At 38.0% G+C, this 16,724-nt stretch overlaps 1 protein-coding gene across 3 annotated transcripts in view; it reads left to right on the plus strand.

Moving 5' to 3' along the window:
* DGKH (diacylglycerol kinase eta) overlaps positions 1 to 16,724 on the plus strand; it is a 217,283-nt gene that overhangs the window by 80,596 nt on the left and 119,963 nt on the right. For all 3 annotated transcript variants that reach the window (XM_025364521.1, XM_025364523.1, XM_025364522.1), the window contains 2 exons: positions 12,683 to 12,793; positions 14,773 to 14,853. In XM_025364521.1, the coding sequence (XP_025220306.1) occupies positions 12,683 to 12,793; positions 14,773 to 14,853 (192 nt within the window). The remainder of the gene's footprint in view (positions 1 to 12,682; positions 12,794 to 14,772; positions 14,854 to 16,724) is intronic.

Here is a 16,724-nt window from a genome sequence, read left to right on the forward strand (position 1 = left end):
TTTTTTTTTTTTTTTTTTTGAGACGGAGTCTTGCTCTGTCGCCCGGGCTGGAGTGCAGTGGCCGGATCTCAGCTCACTGCAAGCTCCGCCTCCCAGGTTTACGGCATTCTCCTGCCTCAGCCTCCTGTGTAGCTGGGACTACAGGCGCCCGCCACCTCGCCCAGCTAGTTTTTTTGTATTTTTTTTTTTTTAGTAGAGACGGAGTTTCACCGTGTTAGCCAGGATGGTCTCGATCTCCTGACCTCGTGATCCGCCCGTCTCGGCCTCCCAAAGTGCTGGGATTACAGGCTTGAGCCACCGCGCCCGGAAAACTTTAGACATTTTCTTTATGTGGTTAAATTAGGGTTTTGTGCAATAATGTATCCAAATAGAAGCATTAGGCCCTTGTTCAGGATGGTCTCTTTATGTACTTTGTATCAGTCCCACTAAAAACACCTTTTTCCCCAAAGTATGACCTACTCAAACGGTACCTTACTTCTGATACGTCATAACATTTGGGAGTTTACAGGAGATATTTGGGCATCATTTAGTTTCTTCCTGACAACTCTGAGGAATACAGGGCAGGTGATGTTTATTTATTTACAGATGGGAAAACTTAGGTTCATAGATATGATTACTTATTAGAAGTCACAGAGCTAGCAAATGGTGGAGGCAGAATTGGAACCCAGCCTGGGACTCTTGTTCAGGAGTCAGGTCTATTTTTGTTTTATGCTTCCTGTCAATATATTGACTTGCTGGAAAGATAAATTGAATTGTCTTTTTCCACTGAATTCCTCCAGTTGTTATCAATCAAAGAAAAAAAGTTCTAATCCTTTAATTTCTTACTTTTTGTTTCCTGATTCTTCAACAAATTAGTTAATATGTATTAATTATTTTCTATGTATAAATGAGATATAGTTTTTGTCACTGAGAAACTCAGTCCTATAGGAGAGGCCCAGGCATTAAAAAAAAAATCCCTATGCAGCATGATTAATGCTGTAAATAATGCATGAGCCTAGAGCTTTGAATGTGATACCAAGGATGTGGTAGTGGCCTGAGTTTTGAAGGAGGATGGGATGGGGTGGGAGGTTTAGAAGAGGCAGTGGAGGATGACATTGAGTAGAAGGGAGAGCTGGTGAAAAAGCTTGGACACAGGGAAGCATGGTGTATTTGGGGATTACCAAGTACTTCTCTTTTACTTTACTATTAGGGGAACTTAGGGGGACTGCTGAAGATGGGGCTGTTAAGGAAGGTGGGACACTTGTGGACAAAAGAGTATTGTATGCCCAGCTAAGAGGTCTGGAATTATGTGGGTGATGGGCACACCTTGAACATATTGAACCAGAGTTTGGCAGGATTTCAGAGATAATTTTGTCCACAGTGGAAAGAATGGACTAGGGGTGGGAAAAATTGATAGCATGGAGAGCACCTAGTAAACTATTGAGTCCAAGAGAATTAGAGGAGCCCAAACTAAGGCAATAGCAAGAGGGGTGGAAAGGGATGGATTCAAGGAACAAAAACTTTTCCATAACAAATAATGCGTAGGATGAGGACTTATTATGATGATAATATCTTGACATATCATATTTTTAAAGAATTATATATTCTTTTGAATCCATTGCCTCACATAGCATCATAGCACATAGTGATATGCAGGCATTATTTCCATTTCAGAGGTGAAAGTCTGTTAGCTATAGAGGCTTCGTTTGACCATTAAAGATGGTCAGGTAGATTCACGGTGTTACAGGTTTTGTACAGACATCCAAGAAAGCCTAACACAGCTTTCCTGGAATTTATATGACAAGTGAATAAGGAAATATATAGGCCAAAGAAAAATTCTTTGTTTGAGAGGACAGAATAGATAGGAGTTAGAAGAGATGGGAAAGAAGTGACACAAATAAAATGTAGAGTATTGAAATCTCCCTTGATCCATCTCTCCCATTACAGCAAATTCCATTCCCTAGATGAGAAGTGGAGGTCATGCTGGGACATGACTGGTAGAAGCTAGAGGTTCTTCTGGAATTCTTGAAGGCATCTGTAAAAGACATGCATCATCACTGACCTTTGCACTTTACACACCTGTTTAATGCTCCTCTAAAGGTCAGCATCGCATATGAAAGTGTACACCTACTGGATAACTCAGGCAGTGCCTGATTTTTCAAGGACTCTTAGCTTTACAAAAGGCTCATCGAAGGGCTATATTTAAAGTTGCATTCTCCTTGGGGCATTAAAGTGGTTTTCCATCTAAGCAGCTTCAACTTGTGATACAAAGGCGTTTCTGAAAATTTAGGTGAAATTCTGGAGCATCCATGTGTGTATATAATTTAAAAGAGAAATTACCTTTATTTTCTTTAAGCAAAGGGCATGAAATGAGCAATTCTGCAGCTTTAAGACATTGGACTAAAAACAGTCTCAGAAAGCCAGCTAGATAAGAATTTATTCAACTTGTAACGCTTTTATTTTTTGAAAATGATTTTCCAAAGTCAGGTTCATTGATCTTTTTGCTTTTAATTTTTTTAAACTAGGTTATTAGGTTCCAGTTGGAGTCTATGTGGCTTTACGGATTTTTCATGAGGGTCAGGTAGTACTAAACCTATTAACTGACAGATTATAGGACTAAATGGCAGTTAATATAAATGTTTCTAAGCCCTTTTTGGGAGGAGGGGCGAGTTTATGCCTCATCCTAGAATTTGCGAACAAAATAAAACTACAGCATACTTGTTTTTAACAGATTCTTAACCATAACTCTGATTATAACCATTTCTTATATTTGTTACTAACTTTATTATTGTGGTTGAACATTAATATCAAATATAATAGCATGATTTAAAAAAATGAATCTTTGTTTCTTCACTTGAAGATATTTTGAACTATCTTCAAAAATATTTCAGTATTTTGAAATATTTGGAGCCATGTGCTTTTTTCTTAACCACACTTTGATTATATAATTATATTTGCTAGAGCTGTTACAAATTAATCACTTTTTGGTTATGCTTGTTCTTTTATAAGAAGTGTTTGTTTAGCCGTACATAAACAGAAGTTTATTTTGAGGATTAGCTTTCATGTGAATAACTGCCTCCCAGCTAAATCTTTTTAATCACATCTTTTAGAGGACGGCAATAATGTTTTTGTCTTTTTTTCCTTCAAGAATTTCAAATTAGCTGTTTGTATATTGTAACATAGGTTTGTAGCTTCGTGAAGGCAAGGACTACATCTTATACATCTTTATATATACACCACCGCCTCACACATCACAGGAGATTAATCCATGCTTATGTAAGATTTGAAGAATGTAATAATTCTGTAGAAAAAACGTAAATTATTTGCTTTGAAAATGACTTTATAAGGAACATCTCTAAATGCACAATATTCTCATAAAAAATCAGGGTAGACATTTTCTGCCCCTCTAGACATATGCCTTTGAGCATTGTGTCCATTTTCATACATGTGAAAAGAAACAGCCTCAAATCTGCTGAACCCTGGAAACCATAAAAGCATTTCCAGCCTGTGTTTCTTGTTTACTTATTGATACCATTTCCCCTCAATCAGGGGCCCAGGGCTTTCCCGTTTTCTAATTTTTTCTTTGTTTTAAAATGCACAGTTACCTTACATACTATTTTATACTATCGCTAAAAGTTGTTTAGGTCAAGTCAACCAACATTTATTTGTGGAGGCCCTCTGATGTGTTACCTAACACCATAGACGGTGATGTTACAAAAATGGGGAGGATGCAGTCTTTGCCCTCTTAAAGGCCGTGACCTGGTGGGACCATAAACATGTGGATGGACACTATTCAGCATCATAGGTGCTGTTACACAGACAGGATAAGGATGTATTAGAGACCCAAAGGTGGGAGTGGTGGTGTCTTCCTCCCCCTGCAGGGTCAAGGAAGCCTTCCCAGGGCTAATGGTGCTGGGTGAATGTTGAGATGAATAGATTTCAAGACAGACAAATGGAGCAGAGGATATGGAGGGCAGAGGAAGGAGCTTGGGAGGGGCAGGCCATGCGTTTGGAGGGCTGCGTAGGGGCCTTCTATGGTACATGTAGGAGCTTGGACTTTATATGGAAGGCAGAAGAGAACTAATGAAGGGCTTGAAGTGGTGGCGTAAGTTAACTAGATTTTCATTTTAGGAAATTACCCACATAACCCTGGGAGAATGAAATAGGTTATTTACATTTCCTTAAAACCATACTTTTAGGACATAAATAGACCAAACATTAACTTTTCTTCCCCATTGCCTTAAACAGAACTTTACAAAAATCCGAATACACCCACTTCTGCCATTTGAATTTCCAAATGATTTATTCTTTGGCCAAGATATATTTTTATAGCACTTTAATGTTCTGTGTTTGGGTTTAAGAATTATGGGCTGCCTACCTTGGGTGACGCCAGATGCTACAGTGATGCAGCTCACCATATAACTCTCCCTAATCCCCCTTGGCAGTGACAACAGGCTTCCCGTATTTCTCCTCAAAGCATCCTGAAATAGGACTGTATTGAATGGGCATGACTGGGCTGCATATTTTAGGCATTTTCAGGAAAAGAAATAAAGCATTTGTATGCGAATGAATCTGAGCAAGCATCTGAAAGAAGAGGAAAGGATTTAGAGTGACAGAAGACTAGCATGATGTCACATGGCGAAGTTCAGAGACCTCCTCTTAGCCGAGGTGGCTTCCCATAGTGTTACTGGTCATCTGCAGTCTGGTCCAAAAAGCAGTCCTGTGGTCGGTGCTAGGCCATAAGTCTTCAGTTCTGAACACGATGAGATGGCTCTTCCATGATAGTCAATGTAGTTTCTTTCTCCTTCTCTCACTAACTTTGTTAGACTAGAAGCTACATTACCCTCTTCAAAGTTTTTAGCTCTTATCCCAAGGACTTTCTGGGACATTTAACAGTGTTGTAATCTCTTCTTTTCAAAAAAAGTATTTATATTATGGTAAAAATTTTATAACCTAAAATTTACCATCTTAATCATTTCTAAATGTGCATTTCAGTAGCTTTAAGTATATTCACATTGTGCCATGTAATCTGTATATTTTTAAGTGAACACTTCATATTTCTTTCTGATCAAGTTAATTATTTAACATACTATTAAGTCTTGATTTTTATATCTCTTAGTTTTTGCACATTCTCTTTTTAATCATAAATGATGAATCAATTTTTTTTGAAGAATAACTCACTAAAATATTGATAATACAACCTTTGATACTTCCTTTCCACTGTGGTTATATTTTCCTCATATTATATTTTGACCTCTCTGTATGGTAGTGTCCTTTTATGAGTCACAAGTGCGCTCTTTATGAAGCAGTGAACCATGAAACTGGATAGGACATTAAAGACTCAGAACTGTTGTTTGATTATTTCAGGTTATTGAGGTGTGGGTGCTAATTGAGCTTTCCTAGTCTAAAGTGAAAATAATGTGTTACCCAAAGATTCTACATCTCCAATCTTGGTTTGAAAAGAAACTGGGACTGAAAACACGGAATGAAAATGTATTCTTTTGTGTTTTGAAGGGATGAACATTTGAGTTCAAATTAATTTTTCTTAGGGTAAGCTTTTCATGTTTATAAAATAATGTTCAATGATCTTGGGAAGAATAACTATGTAGTATATCTTCAAAAGTAAAATTTTCAAATTGAATAAATAAGTATATTTCAAACTTTTGAATTAGGAAATGCCTGTATATTTTAGGATATGTTTGGTTATATAATTATTAACTACTGCTGAAAATGCAACAGAAAATTGGAACTCAAAATTTTTTAGTTATTGCTCTCTAACCTCAAGTAATATCAAATTACGCTGTTTCAAATGGTATAGGAGACCATTAAGCTAACTGAAGAGAAAGTTTAAAAGAATTAATATTTGTTACTCATAACCATATTAAGGACTGATTTACTTACAAAACAGCAACCAAAAAAACTAATCGAATTATTTAAAAAACAACCACCAAAACACTAATCCAATTTATTGTTATATGGAGGCCATCATTTTTAGTTACGGTAGATCTCGAAAGTTCATGAACCCTCTAAAATTGTATGTAATTTTCAGTGTGTGTATTATGTGTGTGTGTGCGTGCATGCACGCATGTTTCTGGAGAGATAGTATTCACAACTTTCAACAGATTCTGAAAAGGCATCTTGATCCAACCAAGTTATGAACCACTGTCACAGACGTTAGTTTGCCCATTTTCCTTTTTATGTGCAGACCCCAATTCACAGCTAGACTTTGTTCCAGATGTAGTTTGTTTATGAACTGGTTGTTTGGAACTTAGACCACATTTTCTATAAAAGTAATAATACGTATTAAACACACACATATACACACACACACGTACACAGATGCACACACGCACACTAGACATTCCCTGACTTATAGTGGTTCAACTTAATGATTTTCCAATTTTCTGATGATGTGAAATCAGTACAAACTGTACTTTGAGTACTCATACAACCATTCTGTTTTCACTTTCAGTACAGTATTCAATTACATGAGACATTCAATACTTTATTAGAAAATAGGCTTTGTATTAAATGATTTTGCCCACCTGTAGGCTAACGTAAATGTTTTGAGCATGTTTAAGGTAGACTAGGCCAAGCTGTGATGTTCAGTAGGCTAGGTGTATTAAATGCATTTTTGACTGACAATACTTTCAACTTACGATGAGTTTATTAGTATGTTCATTGTAACTTGAGGAGCATCTGTACTTACATAAATTATAGAACCTTCACAGTAGTGATACAAAGACAAATGAGATAGACCTCCTGGACTCCAAGTAGTTTATAATCCAGGCTAGGGCAAAAGGCAGGTAAAACCTATCCTCAGTTGAGATTGACCTCCTAATTTACCAGTGACCTTCCTGTTTATTTTTCTGCAGCTGTATCAGGATTCATTCCTTCTCACCACTACACCCATAGAAGTATTAGGCAACTGGTATCCTTGGGATTTAGACATATGAGAGAATAGCATGGGGACTTAAACTTTAAGGCAAATTTATGACATGGTTTCTATGGAAAGATGTACTCCTAGTTCTAACTTGGAACCCAAGTTCCTGGGACACAGAGAGTCCTTCACTTGGAGCTTCATTAGTGGACACTGTCTGTGTGATCAATGAAGAATACACCTCTCCTCCGCCATGGAGTCTCCCCCTCAAGAGTCCTTTACACAGTTAGCCAGAATAAGGACCTTCTCATTACTAATGACCATTTGTGTTTGAAATATTCGTAAGTCAGACTTTTCTTTCTGAAGTGCAGCATGAAAAATTTTCCCCACTACCCCAATTAGGTTCTTGATGAGGGATATGATAGTTCTTTGTAGCTAGACTATATAGTATCTGGTGGAACTTTTATAATATATGTTGGTTGTTGACCAAAGGGAGAAGCTAAAGGGTGAAAGAAGACAGAAAGAGAAAGTGGAATGAGAGGGCGTGAGTGCTTCATGACGTCATCACAAGATTTAGAATCTCATTATGCCACATAAAGAGTGGCAGTCTCTTAGTTCATTTTTTGTTGCTTAGAACACCTGAGACAGGGTGATTTATAAGGAAAATGAATTTATTTCTTACAGTTTTGGGGGCTGGGAAGTCCGAGGGCGTAGCTGGGCATCTGGTGAGAGCCTTCTTCCTGACGGGGATTCTCTGCAGAGTCCCAAGGTAACACAGAGGATCACATGGCGAGGGAGCTGAGCATGCTGATGTGTTAGCTCAGATCTTTCTTCCTCTTGTAAAGCCATCAGTTCCACTCTCATGTCAGCCTATTGATCCATTAACCATTACTCTGTGTATGGATTAATCCATTCATGTAGACAGAGCACTCATGACCTAATCGCTTCTTCAAGGCTGTAGGTCTCAACACTGCCATATGGAGGATTGTATTTCAACGTAAGTTTCAGAGGGGACATCAAATTATAACAGACAGTGTCAGTCTTTCCTCATAATTCTTAATGTTTTCTACAGGTCCTGGGAAAGCTTTTTAGATTAGACTTTTAGCATATCATGTCATTGCATATGATGTGTGCACATATTTTGAAACATGGATCAAGAAGACATGCTCCACCTATGTAGATGAATAGGAGGAAATTTTGTCTTCAGAGAATGTAACAAAGAGTGGGCATGTTTTGGAGTTAAACATGAATTTTCACTAAGAATTATAATTACTTTAGCCAAATAATTTTGCAAGGCGTTCTTTGATTTGACTAAAAAATGTATATGATCCAAGACCACAATATTTTTTAGCCTTATAAAAAGATGTGACTAACTTTAGAAAAGACAGAGATTTGGATTAGCTTGTACTTTCACCATTTGCTACCAAAAAGCCAACGTAGAGAACTGTGGTCTGTTCCTTAGTTACATACTAGCTACGTTAAGTCACTAATTCTTCAGATATGGAGGTGCCTCTTTACAGATATGCAAAATGTATATTATAAATTTCAAAAAGTTATACATTTTATGATGTTCCTCTAATAGTCTCTATCTACAGAGTAATTGCTACAAACCAATATTTTAGATAATTATACCTGTTCGTATTTTCTAAAAAAAAAAAAAAAGCAATGTAGACAGGAAATTAGTAACACAGCAGCTGAAAATTAGAATGACTAGATTCTGTGTTGAGGTTAATAGTCATGCATGTACAAATAATGTTTTTCCATAGAAGATAATCTTTGTGACTTTGGGTTACACAAAGCTTTCTTAGATTTGACGTGATTCATAAAAGAAAAAATTGATAAATAGGACTTCATCAAATTCAGGATCCCTCTGATCTTCAAAAGATGCCATGAATACAATAGAAAAAACAAGTCACAGACTGGGAAGAAATATCTGCAAATCACATGTTAGATAAATACGTTGCATCTAGAATATGTAAAGGTCATTTAAGATGCAAAAATAGGAAAACAGACAATTCCATTATAAAAATGGACTAAAGATTCAAACAGACAGTTCATCAGTGAAGATGTGCAAGTGAAAAATAAGCACAGGAAAATGCTCAAAATCAGTAGTCATTAGGGAAACGCACATTAAAACCACAATGAGATACTATCTACCTATTAGAATGCCTAAAATTAAAGTGACTGACTAAATGTTGGTGAGGATGTGAAGCAGCTGTTGGCAGCAGACCAGTGGCTGCCTGGGGACAGGCGGCGATTATAAAGAGATACAAGGAAAGTTTTGATTGTGGCAAGTATGTTCAGTATCTTGACTATGGTAGTGGTTTCATGGCCATATTTGTATGTCAAAACATATCAAATTGTACACTTTAAGCATGTGCAGTTTCTAATACGATCATGATATCTCAGTAAAGCTGTACATTTTCTTTCCTATAATGTTGCTTCCTTTGGTTTGTATTTCTGACTTAATTGGTGATAACATAGATTTTATTTCAGGGGTGCATTCTTAAGATGTATGACTATTTAAAAGATACAAAATAATAAGATGATAAATATGGATTTTTAGTCTTTCTGGTATAAATGTCACATAATAAATCTGAATATTTCCGATAATTTTGACATGCAGCTAATACTGATATGCACTTACTATTAACACTCTCAGCCTCAATAGATTTAAATTATATTAATTTGACTTATTTAGAAATTTATATTGTTATTTATGTTTTTCCCCTTTTTAAAAATACCTTTGTTAGGAGTATGTTTTAATTTTTATTGTTATCAGCAAAAGTTTAGTGTGATTTATGGAATAAAAGGGTAGTTATAGAATATAAGTCAGTGTGAATTGCTGTTCGTGTTATTTCCTTTCTGTATTGGGATTCCATGTTATGAAATATTGCTAAAAATAAGTAGGCTTTGGAGTGAGACTTGGGGACCTCTTAATTCCTGCTACAGTGAGTGGTGGTAACAGTGTATTTGGTGATAGGGTTTGCCCTGTGTTTACATGGGTCCTGGGCTCCGGTGATGGGAGAGATGATAGAAGATGACCTATCCCCACCCGTGTATATTAAGCTGGCGCCATGTGGTAGAACATTGAAATGGTGGTTTACACTATAAAAAATGAGTTGCAATTATAAAAAAAAAAAGGCAGGGGAGGTAGGCCTTAGAATGCTGGCATTAAATCTTATTTTTCTTAAGAGTTTGTGCAAAATGGGGCCTGGAGTTTCACTCCAGGAGCACTTTTAGCTGCTGCCACATGAAGCTTATTAAGGGCAAGATTTCTCCCGACACCTGGCCTTTCTCACTGCTTCCTCTCAGGAGGCCTCTCTCACCATTGCTTCTGTGTGGACTCCAGCCGCTGTAATTGGTTTAGATGTGCAGCTAGACCCTACCCTAGTCTAAGGCAGTGGCTTTCCACCATGGCTGCCATTCGAGTCACCACCTCCTTTCTCACCCGTTTCCCCATTGTCACTTTTCTGCCTTAAACATTTCACTAGCTTTTTGCACTTAGAAGAAAAAGCACCCCTGTTGTGTCCAGCATATTCTGACTCTTGTCTCCTATAACCTTCTCTCTTGATACAGTCCTACTCCAGCTGTTATTTGTCCTGACAGTGGCTGCAAACACTTATTTACTTCTTACAAAAAGCTCTTATAATTTGATGCCTGGCAAACACTCCCTGGACTTAATAGCATAATGATATCATAATAATAACACTTTCTGCCATCTATTGAATGTTTTCTCCAACCCAGACAGTGTGCTAAGTGCTCTACAGGCATTATCTTATAATTAAGTTAGATGCAACAAACTTGTGAAGTTGGTATTGTGATTTCCGATTTTTAGGAGAGAAAACTGAGGTGTAGAGTTGAAGTAATTTGTCCAGGTTCATACTGTTATTGTATGCTGGACCCTGGCTTGAAATCTGTCTGTCTGACTCTAAATTGGCTCTTTGGTACTGACTTTCAAAAGTGTTCTGTTACGATTAAATGGTAATGATTCCACAACAGTTCCAGGAAGACAGTCTTAGAGCAAGCTGTAGAGTAAAATTCTTATTGAAATTCAAAGTAAATATTAATGCAACTTAACTGTCTTACTGGAGACAGCAAACTTTTCTCAATATATTATGTCTTTATGGTAGTAAGAAATAATGTTGTGTAAAGGTTGGAAATGAATGGTGGAATCAAACAGAGATATGATCTCAGCACCTGCCATTTATTCATATAGATCTCATTATCATATGAACCAGATAATGTTCTAGGCACTGGAGATATTGTCAGTGTGCAATCCAGTGGGATGATTTAAAATTTTGGTTCTACAAGCTGTTTTTGTCTTGGAGGCTCACTATAGCACTGTAACTCTTTATTGAATGCTATATAAATGTGATCCATCTTGGGACCCTATCCTAAGGGGGTCTGTTTGAGCCAGTGTTGTGACATGGCCTCTAAGGTTATCCTATAGGAAGGCTCTAGTGTAGTTTGCTTTCTTTTTTCCTTTCTTTCCATCCAATTAAAATGAAACATTAAATTTAACTTTTTTAGATATAATAAACTCAGGGACCTTATATTCTAATAGGGGTAGCACAATAAGCATAGTAAATGACATTATGTGTCAGAAGATGGAAAGTACTTCGTGGGGTGGGTAATAAGATCAGGGTGGGGGAAAATATGGTGAGCAAGCACAAGTTTCAGTGTGAAACATGCAGTTACTCAGGTGGGTCTCATTGAGATGGTCAAGACCTGAAGGGGGTGAAGGGAACAGCCAGAGGGATATCTGAGGGAGGAGAGGGGAGGTAGTGCCAGCCTACAGCAGGAGTATGTAGGCCCACTGCAGAAGAAAGCAGCCATTGTGATGGAGGAAATCAAGAGAGGGAAATGCTAGATGAGGTCAAAGAGGTTCCAAGTATTTTGCTGCCGAAAACGAAATGAGCTAGCATACCTAAGGCACTTAACCAGAGCCTGGCCCAGGGCCACAGTGTCCCTGCCTACCTCTTCCAGCTGCATCTCCCTCTGCTCCCTCTTGCAAACTCTTCACTGCATTTATAGCAGAAAACTTTGCAGATGCCCCAAATATCCATGTTTTAACCTTTCTACTTTTGCACACACCTAAAATGTCCTTCCCCCATCTCTCATCATAAACTCCTTCAAGACCCACCTTGGGACCTTGTCTGGGAACACTGCTTTGACTCCCTCTGAGGTGAGCTAATGCTTCCTTCTCTGGACCACCTGCACAGTACTGTGTATATGTTAGAAATAACACCCGGCTGATGGTAACTAACATTTAATGAGCACATACTATGCACCATGCCCTAAGTCCTTTAATATGTTTTTTATTTATTTCTCACAACAACCCTATAAGGTATGTCGTATTGTCATCCCCATTTTACAGATGAATAAATAAAGCCATGAAGAAGTTTAGTAACTTGCCTGAGATCATCCAGCTACTAAGTGGTGGCACCAGGAGGTGAACCCAAGGTTTCTGGCTCCAGGACTTATGCTCTTTCGTAATCATATTATACTGCACCTCCACCATACTTACTATATACAAGGCAGTGTGCGCATAACACTGTATTGCAAGTGTTAATGTATGTGCATGTGTCTTGCCTATTACTCATGAATTCTTTGTGGGCAGGGAACCATGTCAAATTCACTTTTGCTCTTTGGGGCTTTGCACATATGCAAAGCTGTGATGAGAGTAACATATTCTCTTGTAATTTGCAAGGCATGAGAAATATTATTCCAAATGTTAATGAAAATGCACTATTGGCTCTGAATTTCATTTGGGTTTGAATTTCATTGTAACCATGTCATTGTGCTTCTGCTTCTCTCTAGACCAGTATTAAAGAGGGACCGCTATTGAAGCAAACCAGTTCTTTCCAAAGGTGGAAAAAGCGATACTTCAAACTTCGAGGCCGCACCCTCTACTATGCAAAGGACTCAAAGGTAATTCGAGATGATACTAGTTTCAAGCATTTGAGACTGTGGATGGATGTACAATTTTGGTTCTGTAAGCTGTTTTTGTCTTGGAAGCGCACTGTAGCATTATGCTCTTACATGAATTCAGTGTACATGTGATCCATCGTGGACCCCATCCCAAGCGGGTCTATTTGAGTCAGTTCCATAACATGTCCCTAAGAATAACCTTTTAAGAAGGTCCCAGTGTAGTTTCATTTCTTTCTTCCTTTCTTCTTTCTTGACAATTAAAATAAAGCATTAAATGTAACCTTATTAGATGTAATAAACGCAACAATTTTGGTTTCCACCTTTTACCTTGTAAATCTTTCCCTGACCATGAGAGAAAGAGGGAGCTGCTGTCGTTGCTAAGAATTCATGCTCTGTGTTCAGACAAGAGCCCATATCCACTTCCAGCATATTCCAGCGGAGTGGCTGTGGATAGCACATGTTGCTGAGAGGAGGCTTAAAGGAGAAAATACACATCAAGAGCTTACATGGTACCCGACGTAAACTAATCACTCCAGTATGCTGGTAATTAGGAATAAAAATCATATGGAAATCAAATCAAGACTTAAAATATTTTTTACTTAACAGTTGAATCAAATAATAATAATACAGTTTTGGGAGAAGCCATTTGTAAAAACTGATATTTTAATATTCAAAAATAAACATTAGGATTTCTGGCTACTGTGCCAGTTGAATAATCAATTATTTTCATTTTTATAAATGTATGCTCCTGATATAATTGGTAGAGTTGTACACCAGGAGGTAAAAACAAGCAAACAAACCTCATTCTGAGTTTATGTATCTATAGAAGTAATAACCATGTAAAATAATCTTATTTTACAAGTCATTATGTTCAGAATTGTCCCTGATCTGGCTCCATCCTGATTTTTCACATTTATCTCTAGGCAGCATTGGCTATTTGACAGCCTCCAGTTTGAGCTTATGCTACCATCATTGTGATGACTTTGCCTTTTCCATCTGCACTTGACAAAGTTCCCTGTTTTCGTCAAGATCCCCTCAAATACTCCTTATTCCATGATTCACGAGAGAGAGAGAGTTCAGTTTTCTGCTGAATAAATCACCTGTGACCTTCTATAGCATTTCATTGTATTTCTTCTCTTTTACTCTTGTCTGTCTTACCTTAAAGTTAGTTGTGTCTATTTAATCTCTTGTGCTAGACTGTAGATTCCTTCCAGTCAATGAACAAGTCTTACAGTCAGATTGGTTGAACTGAAGTAGGCTAGTTCTACAGTCTACTTCAGTTTCAAGTCCAACTGTCAACTACTTCAAGTTCTAGTTTCCGCAGTTCTAGTGGTGCACCATTGTGCCTGCCTTGCTGGAAGAACGCTGAATGAGTGTGAACAATGAGTGCTAAAAGTGGGAAGATTACATTTATTGGCTAGGATTTCCTACTTGCTACCTTGCATGTTAAGAGTATACAAAAAAGGTCACCTGCTACTTGCAAAGCAAATTCACTACCTCATTTGAACACATAGTTACAGATGAGGAAAATAAGGTTCAGAAGGTTCAGTTACTCGTCGTGAGCTAAGCCAGGACTAGTTCTCAGCTCTCACCCTGCAAGCCTGGAAACAATGATATTGCCTCTGCCTCCCTGGCAGAGCTGTTACAAGCTTCAGAGAGATTGCACTGTGCATGTGAATGCCACACACTCAGCAGGTTCCCCATAAGTGGTAGCTGTTATGCCTCCAGAGAGCACAGAACATTTGCATTGAAATAGTGTTCCCAGAAGGTCTTTAAAGTCCTTTTCAGTTGGGGTTTTATGGATTAGTTGTACTTTATGCTTTTATTTTTCGTTTCTAGGAAGAAATTGCAGAGAGTACCACCAACTTAACTTTTTTTCCCCCATTTTCTATTCCTAATTCCTGTATTGAAAGAATGTATTGAAGAGCATTGAGTTAGGTTTTCTTCTAATGTCTTTGTATGTTTTTTTTCATTAACAGTCTCTGATATTTGATGAAGTTGACCTCTCAGATGCTAGTGTAGCTGAAGCAAGCACGAAAAATGCTAACAACAGCTTCACGGTATGGTTATATTCTGCTAACTCCCTTCTCAAAAGTTACAGAATGACCTTTCTTAAGCATGTACAGAATGCCCTGTTCAATTGCAAACTGTTGTTAACTTATGCATGTTGGAGTTCCTACCAACACAATCAACTTTAAATATACTGTATATTCTAACACCCAGTACCAGTTATGACTCATTTAAGCTGGAGTTAAATATACTTTTTAAAAATTTTATAATTTTTCCCTTTTAATTTTAATGCTTTAAGTTTTTCACCTCCTTTAAATTAATACTTCAATTAATTCCATTGTTCTTGAATATTTAAAAAGTGTATTTACCTTCAGTCTTAAAAATAATATTTTCTCTATGTAGTCTGCTTTCACTCCATTTCACCCCAGTTGCCATCGTTCAGGCAGTTGCCGTAGTTCAGGGCTTCACTTCTCACTTAGGTAATTCATTCGGCAGCTCTATTCCAGTTTCTTCTTTTCTGATCACAGATCACATTGCTTAAAAAGGCGTCACTGGTTCCCCAATGCCTGCGAATGCCATCCCCAACTCAGTCTTCAGATCTTGTAAGATCATGCCTCAGCATTCTAGTATTACCAGACAATTAATTTGTCCTTCTCTGTCCCACCAGTGCAGCAATTCTACCTGTGCCTGTGCTTTTCCTCTTCCCTCTGACTTCAGTGATTCCTCCCCCATCTATCGCTGTGAGAATCCTACCAATTCTTCAAAGCTTATTATAACCCATTTTTTTCCAACTTCTTTCATTCACAAAGTACGGACTGAGTTCCCACCATGTGTTGAGCACAAGAAATTCAGAGGCGAATGTGTATGTATATAATTTCCCTCAAGATATTCCTGGCATTGTTCAGCCCATTTTCCTATGGGCTACTTTTTATAACTACATACTCCCTAGGTCCTCAAAGGTGCATTGTTCTTGCTCCGTTGTCACTCCCGTCCGCACTCCCAGTCCTCCCAGGAAAGCTACTACTCCTGACAGCAGTGTGCAGTGTCCATCCCCTAGGCATGCCAGGGCAGGGGAGACAGACTGCTAAACAGGTGTATAGCAGTGCCATGATAGAGGTGAGCACTGGTAAGGGTGGGGGAAAGAGAGGACACAGATGAATTCAGATGTTGCCTTATTGATTTATGGGCATGTGGGATAATTCATAGTGTAAATATTCCTCCCCATCTCCCCTGATCCCCAGGGAGAGTTTAGTTTGAGAAGAGGAAAGCCAAGAATAGAGTCCTGGGAAAATGTTAAAATTCAAGGTTTAACCAATAAAGACTCAGAGCGTTCTTAAGTAAAGGAGACTCAGGAGTCAGTGATGTTATAAAAACCAAGCAGAAGAGAGTTTCAAGATAGATGCTTTGACGTGTCATATACTGTAGAGAGGTCAAGTCGAAGAATTGAAAAGTGATGGTTGAATTTGTTAATTTGGAGGTCATTTGGTCCCATTGATGTGAGTAGTTTCAGTGTGGGGTGGGGCTGGGGGCAGGCATTAGGCTGCACTGTGAATGCAAGTGAAAGGCAGGCAGAGATAAGGTAGGTAACTGTTTTCTAAAAGCTTGGCTGTTAAAAGGAGAACAAAGATAGCTAGTAAAATGTTTCGGCCAGAAGAGAATTTTAGTTTTGTTGTTCTTTTGTTGTGTTTTAAAAATGATTTTGAATGCATTTATATGAAGAGAGGAGGCATAGTTAGAACCAAAAGTTGAAGACTCAGGAGAGAGAGGGAATGACTGATGAAGCATGATTGCTGAGTAAGCTGACGGGCGTAGGAATCAGAGCGCAGGTTAAGAGATCAGCGTTGAACGGGAGGCAGAAAGCGTGGCCAGGAAGTTTATATATTTCAAAACCAAATACTGTTTTCTCAGTGAAATTGAAGGA

The sequence above is a fragment of the Theropithecus gelada genome, chromosome 17 (genome assembly GCF_003255815.1).
Source record: "Theropithecus gelada isolate Dixy chromosome 17, Tgel_1.0, whole genome shotgun sequence".
Lineage (NCBI taxonomy): Eukaryota > Metazoa > Chordata > Mammalia > Primates > Cercopithecidae > Theropithecus > Theropithecus gelada.